Genomic DNA, 14159 nt, shown 5'->3' on the forward strand with positions numbered 1-14159 from the left:
TATAGTGCAAATGTTATTCTCAGCCATCAAATGAAAAGTCTATAGTTTTATAGTTTATAGGAGAACCGACAATTGAATATATTCTTCACGTATAACTATAATATAAAATGGATTATTGGTTCTTTCATGGTATGTCAGATTTATTTTGTGTTATGGCTGTTCATAAAATATGATTTATTATGTATATTTGTTGTAATATTCATTTTGTCAAGTTTGGGACTATTTTAAGCCAGTATGTTCATTTGAGGTTTATTTCATTTTTCCAATCAATTTCATAACACTCAAATGAATCATTCAAGTGAATCATTCAAGTGTTAATTCATTTAAGAAATCCATTGGAATCATAACATATCAAAGATTTTACATTTGTTGTACACATTATTGAGATGATTGTTTATATGTTTTTATCGCTTATATGTATGGTGCTGTATTTGACAAAAACGTGAAATAAATACCATGGAGATAAAAGATAACATAGTGCTAATATTACTCTGAAAAATTGTGATACTTATTTTTTCTATTATTTCACCATTTTAAATCCTTTTTAATTGTATATCGATATATTTCTTTTAGCATTTTCGGGTAATTAATTGCAAACACAATTTTGTATTATTGTTTCTAAATTAATAGTCACAGTTTATCTATTGCTAATATTATTTTAAAGAATGAATTAGCTGATTTGTACCACTCAAAATCCTATTTAATATTGTATCGATATATATTTATACCTTCAAGCATTTTTTTCGTATCAAAAACACAATTGTGTAAACTATTCCTCAATCTATAGTACACAAAAAAGAAACAACTAGTGTTAAACGTATATTTGTTATATGCATGTATGAATGTTAGATATTGTCATATTGTCATATTGACTTAAATGATAATCTTCTTGTGCTATTATACCAATTAATACTACAATAGAAACTATTCTGTGTATATGTGTGTAGTTGAAAGCCACATATGCTCGAAGGTTGGGGTATGCAAATTATCGACTTTAATAATAAATATAAATATAATAGCAAACTTTGAAATATACAGTACTATGTAAATTATATTGATTTTAACCTCTTGCATTTGTTAGGATATTATGTGGTTAACCATTTAAAATTGTGTCAAAACATTGTTAAATAACTCAATAATTTGCAACATAGAGGTCAATCATATTTGTAAATTGAAGGAACAATAATTACCAGTTAAGGTGGTACCCAACACTTTCACTAAGATTTATTTGGCTCGTTTAATTTTCATAAAATTTTGACAAAGTAATTACTTTGACCTTTTAACAAAAATATAAAAATTTCAAAAATTTTGAACCAACCGTTTTGTCAGAAAAATTACACTGGTTATATAGTAGTTTGACAAACACAAAATTTGATCATTGAGAAGCTTAATATTCCCTTTACAACACAACGTAATTAAAACGTTAAGCTGATTTTACAGAGTTATCTCCCTGTAGTGTTAGGTACCACCTTAAAAAAACCAAACACTTTTATGCCCCCGTTCTTTATTGTTAACATTTACTTTATGAGCCTCGGTTTATTTGCCTTTATATTACTTCCGTTTCCGAATTAATAATTGTGATAATACATTGTTAACCTGTAAATCAGTTAACAAAAGTAGTCTGTCAAATTCAATTTCATGCCATTCCCCAATCGCAAAATACTTTTGAATCTTTGCAGCCTTCTCGTCTTCGTGAAAACTGTTACATCATCGTTGCCGTTCTGATTTTACTTTCAACTCTTTTGCGAAATTGCTACAATTTTCTTCTTCAAATTTTCGCTTTTGTCATTGTCATTGTTGGATCTAAGAGATAAATATTCCATAATAATATTTCTGCTGCTCAGCGTTCTTACAACACTTTCAAACATTCGCATGATATTGTACAAAATGTATAAAATCTAGATCATTGACGGAATGGATATGACTAGAAACAAACATATTTCTATTGTTTTTATAATCTGACTATGGTAAAGGTCAGTCTGTATACCTCGAATACCTTCTGATATTTGATACTATAAATTCACATTAGCAAAAACATAGCATCAGTTATATGTTAATTTGTTCTATTTGTTTTTGTGATCAGGGATATACTGGTCAATAAAAAAAAATAAAAAAAACTTACACTAAGACTTGAGTATTTATTTTATTTCCAATATATTATAAGAATCACCGAATTCAAATCAATGAAATGCGGAAAGGTAAGTAATTATTTGCTGCTTGGTAAATTTGAGGAAAATGGTGGATGAAATCTGGTTTTAAAACTAGCTAACCCTCTCAGTTGTATGACAGTCGAAAACTTATCATCAAATTTGTACTTACCATGATCAACTTGACGTTGTAACTGGTAGATCAGTGTCTGTTCACTTTTGATAAGGGCCTAGCTGGTGATATGTCAATTCTTTAAAAGCAATTTCTCTCTTTTGTTTATAAAGTTTGCCCTATATTAACCTTTCGTTGTAATTTTTGTATGTTATTCTCCATTCTTTATAACTTTTGCCTGGTATTCTCTCTTCTTTATATTTGAGCACCCCAATTGTTTTCAATTCCTGACTATCTTGATATTTTTCTCCATTATCTTTTTTGCTATTCCTTTATTATGTACGTTCTATCCAAAAATACCGAACACCGCGGAAAAAGACCATAAGCAAATGGCAAAATCAAATGTTCAAATACATCTAGCGAATATATAACAACTGTCATATTTTTGACTTTTTAGAAAATGGTGGATTAAATCTAGTATTTTTAAGCTCAGTGGCGGATCCAGGGGTGGTCCCGGGGTTTTACACCCCCTTTTTGGACGATCAATGCATTTAAATGGGGACATATAGTTGAAACACCCCTTTTGTCCTTGATTGGGACCCCCCTTTTTAAAATGACTGGATCCGAATCAATTTAAAAGGCCAAATAATATACGAAGTTGAAGAGCATGTCATATTCCTGACTTGGTAGAAACATTTTCTTATGCAGAAAAATTATAAATCAAATCTGGATTTATAGGTAGTTTAATCTTTCAATTGTGTGATAGTCCTATAAAACTCCATAATCTTGACAACTATGTGGAGTTATGTATTTATTATCAATTAATATGGCGATTATGTTCAATGATAGCAAAATAGCTGTTCTACATCCGATTTGATTTGGTATTGTTCATGTAAATTTTTAAAATATGTTTTTCTTGAATGATTCACAGATTTTGTAGTGTAGCACAAAGTTATAATAAAATTTTGTACCTAAACATTACTTTTATTGCTGAGGTTTCAAATTACGTCTCCTTTCTCAATAATTTAGTGGTAAAGTAAATGTGTAGTAACTAATCACTTTTTGTTTGAGCTGTAATTTAAATTCAATAATTGCATCCAAATAAAGGGGGCCAATAACAAACAAATTTTTATAACTTTGTTTTCAATAACCGATTCTGATTTTGTCCGACTTAGTAACAATAATTATTGTAGTAAAAAAAGAATCACCTTGTGTCATTCTATATAAACTCATAATAGATACCAGAACTAAATCTTATTTGTATACGCCAGACGCGCGTTTCGTCTTCAAAAGACTCATCAGTGACGATCGAATCCAGAAAAGTTATAAAAAAAAACAAAATTAGCCAAATAAAGTACAAAGTTGTAGAGCATTGAGGTTCAAAATTTCCAAATGTGTTGCCAAATACAGCTAAGGTCATCAATGCCTGAGGTTGAAAAGCTTAAGAAAAAAAAAATCAAAATGAACATGAATTTTCTATGTCGTCGATTACCGATTATTGATTGTATACCCTAGTTCAATCGGAGACATTTTAAACTTAATTAACAGTAAAAATAACATGTGTCTGATTGTGTCATTGTTTATGCTAAGTATTATAAAATTCCGATATCGCCGCTGTATTGTGTTTCTAATTAAGTGGGTTTTATTGCATTTAGGAAATTAATATCGAGTTCCCCCATCATTGTTTTTGTTAGAACTAAAGTTATCCAAAATTAATTCTTTAAAGTGATGAAGCTTTAGATGTGTTCGACATTCATGTGTTCTTGGTGAGATGATTCATTCTCGATTGTAAAAAAATGTTGATTTGCGTTTTTGTTCTTTATGCTCTAAAATTTGGTAAGTATAAATTACTTGTGCCAATGTAAATGTTGTTTATATAAAATAATTTGTTTTATAGTGATTAAGATAATACCACATTGTTGACTCTATACTCCTATTAATATTTTGATATGAGCGTCACTGATGAGTCTTAAGTAGACGAAACGCACGTCTGGCGTAATAAATTAAAGTCCTGGTACCTTTGATAACTATTTGACATGTTTTCCTATTATGTTTGTTTATTTTGTTCACATATAATGGAAATGTATGCCACTGTCCTTCAAGTGAGAGGTTTAACTAGCTAGAAGACCAGTTTAAATCCACCATTGTCTACTTCAAACATGACTGTACCAAGTCAGGAATATGACAATTATTGTCCATTCGTTTTGATTTTGCCGTTTAATTAAGGATTTCCGTTTTGATTTTCCCTCCTCTTTTTTTTCAATAAATCGAATTTTTAATTTCCTTCAAATAGCATTCATAAATTTTACAAAATACCTAATATGTTTGCTGCAGTGTTGACCTCGATATTCACAGGTTTAGAAAGTTAAAAAAAAATAATAGTTTAAATAGAGTTATAGTGTCATTTAATATCGCTACCGAACGAAACATACGACCAACATTGGTGTTGTGTGGTTGGCATTTTTTATTCTTCTATGTATCGGTTGTGTTGACTGTTGTTTGTCTTTTTATCCTTTCTCTTTTTCGTTTGCTTTCCTTTAGTTTTGGCTCGAGAAACCTCATTGAGCATCCTTTTTTGAGTTACCGAAAGACTGGTCTCCTCTAACTCTTACTTAAATTATAAAATGATTTCGAATATTTGACCGTTGATGGCTCTTATTATTTTACATAAAATTCAAGTGGAACAGATATCATAGAATGCGTAATTTAAATCTATGAATCTTAAAAATATCAGGGTAGCTTGCGCATTTCGACAAAACATGTCTCTTCAGTGATGCTCGTGGCCAAAATATGTGAAATCCAAAGCTTACATAAAAGATAAAGAGCTATAATCCAATAGGTCCAAAATCAAAAGTAACCTAATGAATGAGCTTCAATCCCCAAAAAGTACAATAGGTAAAGAAAAAAAGAGCGAAGAATAAAGGTGGTTTGCACGAGGAATATCCATTTCTATATTTTAAATAATTTACAAAAGTTTGCAACTGCAAATAAATATTATAAATATTATGTGTTTTATTGGATTTTTACCACCTGCCATCACATTTAATGAATGGTAATTTTAACATTGCCTTAAAGCGAGATTTTGCTAGACACAAAACCAGGTTTAACCTTCCATTTTTTTTGGTCAAATGCCCTATACCAAGTTAGGAAAACGGCAATTGTTATCTTATATAAAAAGTAGAAGTGGTATGATTGTCAGTGAGACAAAAGAGGAATGAAAGATACCAAAGGGACATTCAAACTCATAAATCTAAAATAAACTGACAACGCCATGGCTAAAAATGGAAAAGACAAACAGACAAAAAAAGTACACATGACACAACATAGAAAACTAAAGGATAAACAACACGAACTCCATCAAAAACTAGGTGTGATCTCAGGTGCTCCGGAAGGGTAAGCAGATCCAGCTCCACATGTAGTACCCGTCGTGTTGCTTATGTGAAAACTAATCCGGTAAATAGAGAAGGGGATTGTAGTTACGACGTAAGGAACATATCCGATTTCATTTGTGAAACGGTAATTCTATAACGATCAACCAACTCGTGATGGCGTCCGTAAAATTTACGAAGGCGTGATTTCAAATTCATCATTTGGAACTCTTGGTTTAATAGATTCCTTGTGAATGCCAACCCTCTATCAAGAAAATCACGATAGGAAATGCAAACATGGGAATATCGCATCAACTTGGAGATATATACCCCGTATGCAGGTGCTGCTGGAATGTTGCTACTTAGAAATTGAAAGTGTACAATTGGATAGCTGAAATCATCTCTTTTGTCGTAAAGTTTTTTTTCAACTGACTTTCATTGTCAATTTATAGATGTTAGTCAAGATATGAGGCCGACTTCACTGTATCTGTATTATCCTTTATCTCCAGTTCGATGGGATAGATGCGTTCCAAATAGTCACAAAATTTTGAATTAATTAGTGAAAGAACATCATCTATATAGCGGAAAGTAGAGTTAAAGGATATTGCTTACTTCTTGCTTTTCTTCCTAAGAAGTTCCTGCATGAAGTCAGCCTCATAATAATAAAGAAACAAGTCGACAACTCTCCATTAACCATTAAATGTCGCCATACAGCCTTCAACAATCAGCAAAACCCAAACCGCATATTCAGCTATAAAAGGCGTCGAAATGACAATGTAAAATAATTCAAACGATAAAACTAACGGCCTAATTTATGTACCAAAAATGAACGAAAAACAAGTATGTAACACATTAACAAACATCAACCACTGAATAACGGGCTCCTGACTTGGGGCAGGCTCATACATACAGAATGTTTGGTGTTACAAATAGTTTGTTTATATGTATGTTGCATTTGCGTTTGTTTTTTTTGCACACAGTGTTTGTTGTTTCATTGTTTTTCTCTTATAGTTGGTGTATTTCCCTCAGTTTTAGTTTGTAACTCTTATTAGTTTTCTCTCGATCGATTTTTGAACAGCAATATACTACTGTTGTCTTTATTTAAAACACACCGGATAATTTTGTATCTGCGAAGTTCATACGCAGGTGAATAAAAAGACTGGTATGAAAATTGATCCACATAGGAAACTATATTTTCGTGCGAATAAATCGATGACAAATTCAGCCAGTTACCTGAGGACACTTATTACCTGAGGTCCTACATCCGCGGACACAGGATAGTAAAGAATGAGGTAAACAACACATTGACGAGATATTGATGGGGTCATTTATTGTTTTAGTCTTTTAATGAATTAATTTCGTAGATTTGTTTTTTTTAGTCTGTAATTTTTTCTTAATTATTGATTTCTATCCTTTTTAAAACGTTTTTTTTTGTATTCTTTATATTTATCTACCTATTTACTCTCTACTTGTTGCCTCCCTTTTATCTGTATCTCTGCAATTATTCCATATTCAGTAATTCCTATTTATAAAATAAAAGCAGATTTATCACTAACTGAATATAAAGTGATATACGTAGAACATAGTCAAGCTTGTATTTTTATTGTAGGATTATGTATGGCAGACCAAACACTAGTTGGTACAGAATTTCTTTTTGTTGTTCCGATTGAGTACAGTTCGTCATCAATTAGCGAATCTTACATTATCATTAACAACCATGAAACAAATAGGGCAGTTGTTATGGTAAAAACCCCGAACGACCCTAATCTGATTGATAACACACTCGACATCACTGGTAATTATTTTCGAAAAATGATTGTTCCAGAAGATGTGTTCAGTAGATTATTCGAACCTGCACAAGAAAACTGCATTTATATTGAAGTGACGAACAGGGTCAACATTGACGTCACAGTTGTCATCGTTACTCCGTATGATTCGGATTCTTTCTTCGTGTTCCCTCTTTCACTTCTAGGAAATACCTATAATGTAATCGCACCAAAAATGTCGAACGATTCGTATTCGTTTGTGTCTATAGTTTTCCCCCATTTAAGCAACCAGGTCACTCTTGCCTTCAATAAAATGGTTGATCTTGTGGATTTAAATCAACCAATAGGTACGAGCATTTATACTTTGTTAAACAACACCACCGCCGAGATCAATATAAAGTACGCATACAGTGTGTTTAACTTGTGGTATTATAACGATTTGACTGGTCTGCAAATTACAAGTAACACAGATATAGCAGTGTTTGCAGGGTGTGCCCACACGACCTTTCTGAGTAATGGAAATCCTAAAATCTTTATGATTGACCAAGTACCACCAACTCTCGTCTTGGGACGAGATTATATTATAAGCAGATTTGGATCTCATCATCTTGCAGGTGTATTTATCCTTACAACTTCTGATAATACTTCGGTGGTAGGGTACAATGAAGATAGTTGCATGTATGACACGGGTAATACTAATGATTGGGATTACTATGAAATGAACTCAGATATTCTTTTCATTTCATCCAGTGAACCAATAGCAGTTGTCCATATTCTAGAATCGGGTACGTCAAAGCCGTCAATGTATTATGCCACTCCATTGGATGGATTTCAGAAATCTTATGAATTTTACATTCCACCTTCATACGAACAGTCGGATATTTATGGGGTCACAGTTTTCACGTCTGACTCGAGCAGTATCATGCTGAATTCTCAATTGGTCCAAGCTACTTCTACAGGTTCAAATGACCTGGACATTGGTGGTGTGTCGTATTCGGCGCTAGTATATACCCCTGATCCCGGAAATGTCAACAGAATAAACCATACCAGTGCAAACTTTGGTGGTTATGTATACTACGAACATAATTCATCACTGATTTTACGCACTCTTGGAGGACATTATTTCCAGAGAAACGTGGTAGGTCAACTCTTAAGAGCTATTTTCCTAACGCATATAATTCATAGAAAAGGTTGAATTGCTTGGTTTGTTTATATAAATGTTTGCTCAAGAATTGTAAATAAGATTGAGCATATATGTGTTGCACTTCATTGTACATATCACAAATGTGGCTTCAATAAACTACAGATCCCTTATTGAAAAAGTAAAAACACAAAAATACTAAACTCCGAGGAAAATTACATTACATTTCAATTTTTTTTATACTTACATATACCAATCAAGATAAAATTCCAATATCACGGCCCAGGCTTTGTCTAAATTTCAAACAAATATATTGCTTACATGAATTATTTCTTAAATAATGCGTATTTTATTTTGAATGTTATTGGCCCTGGAGAGTTGTTATAGATAATCCAAACTCCATAAGATGATAAGACGTGTGCATGGTGTGATGCTACTTAACATTTGAGGTTGAACATCTAATCAATTCTTATACACTTACTGTAATATCTGTTTTCTGTGTATGACAAAATTACATCAAACATGTGGTGCACACTGAATCATGTTATTTACAGGTGTGTACCGCATGTTTATGGTTATTTCGAACGACAGAAAAAATATTATAGGTACCCTAATGAATAAATCTAAAATTCCAATTTTGAGGAAAATTAAAATCACGAATAAACGTTGATGGCGTCAAGTGATAAGTTACAAAATAATGTCAATCAATACATCCAAAATTTAATTTATTTATAGAACTTACAATCTTTTTTAACAGACTTGCAAGCCTGGTAGCAACGTCCCGGGATGCATTACACCAAACACCAATTGTCCATATTCAGGTAAAGAGGTAAAGATTAGTCATACAAAAAAAGACAACTAAGTTTTTGTTCAATAAGGATCTATTTTTACTTAATATCAGAAATCAATGGCAGGTTTCTTTATTTTTGTGCTATATGTTTAAAAATAACGCTGAAATGTGGTTTGTTGGGATAACTTGTAGATTTGTTTACAGAGCGTCGTATTCAAATAAAAAGTTTTATTTTAATAATAGAATAAAGACAGATATATATTGCATAAATCATTCTTCAATCACAGCTGTGTCACATATGAAAACATAATAATTTTATATAGATCTTTAAACGTTAAAAACAATCTCGTGAACTAATGGAAAAACGCTAATTAGGTTTTTTTTTTTATCATTTTGAATTCGAGCGTTACTGATGAGTCTTTTGTAGACGAAACGCGCGTCGGAGCAAATACAAAACTTCAATCTTGGTATCTACGATGAGTTTATTTCCACAATCAATCGCTGAAATCGGACAATATTTTAACGCACTTAAAAAACTGGGCATGAATATATATTATTTTTCAACTTCAGCTCCTACAATTAGTATTGCGAATATAAACTCCAGTATCATTTATGGTGGCAATATTACCTTAAATTGTCTTATTGTTTCACATCCTGCCATTACGACATTCAGCTGGGGTATCAACACATCGACAGGATTTACTGACATCACTTCCGGTGGATCGTACACAGTAGAAACTGATACCACTACAGACAACGGAAGAGCCAACATTTCAATGACAATTTCCAATGTCACTTTTATCGAGAAAACATACACATGTCGTGCTGGGAATAATATTGGGAACGAATTTGTAAGTGTGACGTTACATGTTCTTGGAGGTAAGATTTCATTGTAAAAAATCAGTGGTGCTTTCATTTCAAAAAAAGTATATACTTCTGGCTTATAAACACATAATTAAGAAGATGTGATTTGATCGCAAATTAGACAACCTTTTATCAGAGAACAAATGTAGTAGACGGAGGCATCTGCAGGTCACCGTACGAACTTCAAAAATGAGCATAACCTATACCGAATATAATAAGCAATATGTAAAAGGTTAATAGACTATTTCAGGCATGATCAGGGCCGACAGAAGATTGTTATTATTTAGCCGTTATGTTTCATTCTTTACAAAGTTTGATGTTACGATAGACTGTCATCAATGTTTATAACCGCACTTGGTGAGTCGTGAAAGCCTTGGATGGGTAAAACTACTTCTTTAAAATTTGTGTTTGTGGATTTTATGCTGAGCATGCATGCAATAATCAGATGCGCTAGAAATGAATCGTCAGCTCGGAAATCTGCTCTCACAATCATGCATGACGCGGTAAAATTTCCATTACCAAATACGTTAGTACAAATAACAGCCTTCAATCAACCAATCTTGCGTTTTTGTATTATTCTTTACTAAAATAGTTACATAGTTTTACCTTTATCATTTACTTGATATGAAAAAACCGATATGTCATGTTGAGGACGGATATTTGCAACTAAAATAAATGCTAGTTGCGTGAGAAGGGTAAAATATCCAGCGTCGCTTTCACAAGCGTGCACACTAATCAGTGTGAATAGTATGTTTGAATGTTGACAGTGTGTTCTGACAAAACTAGTTCTCATAGGGTTCTGTGTCAAACGATTTTTCCCAAAGACAGCTAATCTGTTCCAAACACTAAGAAAAATAGCAGTGTGAATTCACATTACTATAAGACGTGTCACGGTACTTATCTATCCCGAATTCATGTATTTGGTTTTGATGTTATATTTTTTATTCTCATATGATTTTGTCTAATGCTTAGCGTTTCTGTGTGAGTTTTGGAAAGCGGTATACTACTGTTTTCTTTATTTGCTAATTTAATATTTTTTTGGTTTAATGTTCAAGACAGTAAATGAGGCAATAACAATCAAAACCAAGGAGTAAACAAAGACTCTCAAAACCAAAGGACATTTACATCAAGTTATAAATAATAAATAAGAAACAACACAAACTCCACTAAAAAGTGAAATCAGGTGCTCCGTAAGGCTAAGCATTTCCTGCACCGTATACGGCATCCGTGGTGTTATTTCTTTGTTCAGTTTGGTAATGATGGAAGGTCATTATGACTGTGGAAACATATATGAGGAGGCACTATTTGCACGGATTACCAAATGATATGTTCTACAACACAAAATTAGTATATACGTTACCTATTTTCAGATACGGAACCGGATGTTAAAAGCCCTAAGTATAGAACAGCTCTTAGTGGCGATATCATTTCGCTGCCATGTGTTATCGACGCGACACCTAACGTCGACTATGTTCATTGGACCCGAACGACAAGCAATAAGATGATAGACATGACCAAAACCAGATACAGTGGATCGACAACTTCTTCACCATCTTTAAATATAGATCAAGCTCGTACTTCCGACACCGGAGTATATAACTGCCACGCAAACAATACTGTCGGTAGTACTAAAGGACCTGATTTGGTATTAGTAGTTTACGATAGCACTGCCGGTAAGATTCTAAATTATTTTGTTGTAAATTCATAGAACGTGTAAATTTACCGATTTTTTTCGATTGATCACTTAAGTTTTTTTAAATGTCGAGCTAAAACAAATTATGCATTTTATGACAATAATTGAACAAACTACATTTTCAGTTTTCAGGGACAGGCCTTGAGAGGTCAGAGTGTGACTTTTTGTGTACATAATGTTTATGCTTCTGGTATTGATATTATTCTTAAAAAGACAGACTCGTCGTCAGTAGATGTTTCGTGTTGAATCAATGTTCTTTATTTTATATTGTAACTATCCAGTCTCCCATGCAGAGTTGTCGATCCTTGCTTTCTTTTAATTAAGAGAGAGTAGGGACCGACAATTGTGCGTGTTAGAATAATACTTAATAGACTTGACAATGTATACTATATAATATAACCAAACAAAATAACATTAACATGTTTAGGTAGGAAGTGATCGTGTACCTTGCTCATGTTTTCATATCAAAATACATTTTGCAGTAAACGATGGTGGGCAATCCACGATAACAGGATCGAATGTAACAGCAGCAACAACAATAACTACAACAACAACAACAACAAAAAGTCCTATTCTGGTTAACACAATAACAACTACTTATAATACAGCAAACACATTAAGTATGACACCTTCCGTTTCTGCAAGACCTTTAACCTTATCTGCAAACTCAGGAGAAAATGTTACCCTAACATGCGATGTTATCGGACCTGTGACGTCAGTCTACTGGCAAAAGTACCAGGATGGAATGGTGATGAAAATTGACCCAACCATGAACACAAATAAAACATCTGGTGCAACGACTGTAGTACCATCATTGCAGATCTACGGTGTGTCTCTGTACGACAAAGCTTTATACAAATGCTTTGCTGTTAACATTGATAAAACTGGATCCAGTGACTACGTGAGCCTTGACATATTAGATCGTAAGTACTTAAATAATTAGAAATCAAAGACGACGATGATGATGGAATATGATAGGTTCAGTCATTCTTCTCTATTTCTTTTTTTTTATAATTAAATTATTGTTAATACTGGAGAGCAAATCTCATTATCACATACCGTACTTTGATTATAAATATGGGGAGGATGATGAGGGTAATTTCTTCTCCGTACAACACAATTTGTCGAAATGCGCATCTTGTTCAGTGCAATTGCTGCTGTTCATGTTATTAAATCAGTGGTTTATTCACAAGTATACAATATCAAACACGCCATTAATTACAAACAATTCAAACTATCGTTACGACGACGACAACGATGATGATAACGACAATCATGACGATGACAGTGATGACGACAACGATGATGATAACGTCAATCATGACGATGACGGTGACGAAGACAACGATTTTTGACTTAATAATCATTCAAATTAAATTTACCAGAGTTTTTTTAGGGAAGAAGTATCAATTTGTCAAAGAGATTACTTGATTCTGATAGTGTCTACTTGTACTACATCAACTATCGTGCTATATCAAAACTGTGTCAGCATAATACAGGATTACAGGTCACAAATAAGTACCACGAACCAAAACAAATGGTGTTAGATACAACACACACTTAATTAAAAGAACACATGCCGTCTACAATACTCAATTTGATCTACTTGTTTGAATTTGTATTTTATAGAAACGTTGGTGACTTTTGTTCACATCCCTGAGGCTAAAAAGTCAGGTTACTTGGATAAAAAAAAGAGTGAAATAGAGAAAGGACTACGTGTAAATAGAAAGATATTGTCATCTTCAATACGACGTACGACTTGTGCACCAGATTCACGACCATCAGCAACAGCAGCAGGAGCCGTTGGCGCATCATTAATGGTTGTTGTTTTTGGAACAATGGCGCTGATGGACATACCCATTTTGATATCGGCTGTGAAAGCCTTGTTTATAATTAAACATTGATACCAGTAGATAATGGGGTTTTGAACAATGACGATGTTAAGTATGCCTGTTCTTATATCTCTTAAATTGGTTGTTGTTAGTTGTTATGGTTCATAAATGTTTCTTGTTTTTATAAAGATTAGATCGTTGGTTTTTCTGTTTTTCTGATTTCATACCAGTAATTTTTGTGGCCCTTTATAGCTTGGTGTTCGGTATAAGACTATGTTCCGTGTTGAAGGCCGTACTTTGACCTAATATGGTTTACCTTTTATCAATTGTTACATTGTGGAGATCGGTCTAATTGGCCATCATAACACAACTGCTTATATCTATTTATTTCTTAAATAGTTTAATAGACGCTTAATAATAATTACTAATTTCAATCTGAAGGTGCC

General features: G+C 32.9%; 1 protein-coding gene across 1 annotated transcript; it reads left to right on the plus strand.

Annotated features, from left to right (window-relative positions):
- Nucleotides 1-7706: 7706 nt before the first annotated feature.
- On the plus strand, nt 7707-13785 carry LOC134692454 (uncharacterized). The gene is made up of 6 exons (XM_063552906.1): nt 7707-8531; nt 9292-9355; nt 9895-10203; nt 11559-11861; nt 12364-12804; nt 13511-13785. The coding sequence occupies exons 1-6, from the start codon at nt 7707-7709 to the stop codon at nt 13783-13785; spliced, it is 2217 nt and encodes a 738-aa protein (XP_063408976.1).
- Nucleotides 13786-14159: the final 374 nt, after the last annotated feature.

The sequence above is a fragment of the Mytilus trossulus genome, chromosome 12, assembly GCF_036588685.1.
Source record: "Mytilus trossulus isolate FHL-02 chromosome 12, PNRI_Mtr1.1.1.hap1, whole genome shotgun sequence".
NCBI lineage: Eukaryota > Metazoa > Mollusca > Bivalvia > Mytilida > Mytilidae > Mytilus > Mytilus trossulus.

Coding starts and splice junctions, on each gene's coding strand:
- LOC134692454 (XM_063552906.1), top strand. CDS start 7,707: ATGGTTGATCTTGTGGATTTAAATCAACCAATAGGTACGAGCATTTAT. Junction 8,532..9,291: donor ATTATTTCCAGAGAAACGTG/GTAGGTCAACTC, acceptor CTTTTTTAACAG/ACTTGCAAGCCTGGTAGCAA. Junction 9,356..9,894: donor CACCAATTGTCCATATTCAG/GTAAAGAGGTAA, acceptor TTTCAACTTCAG/CTCCTACAATTAGTATTGCG.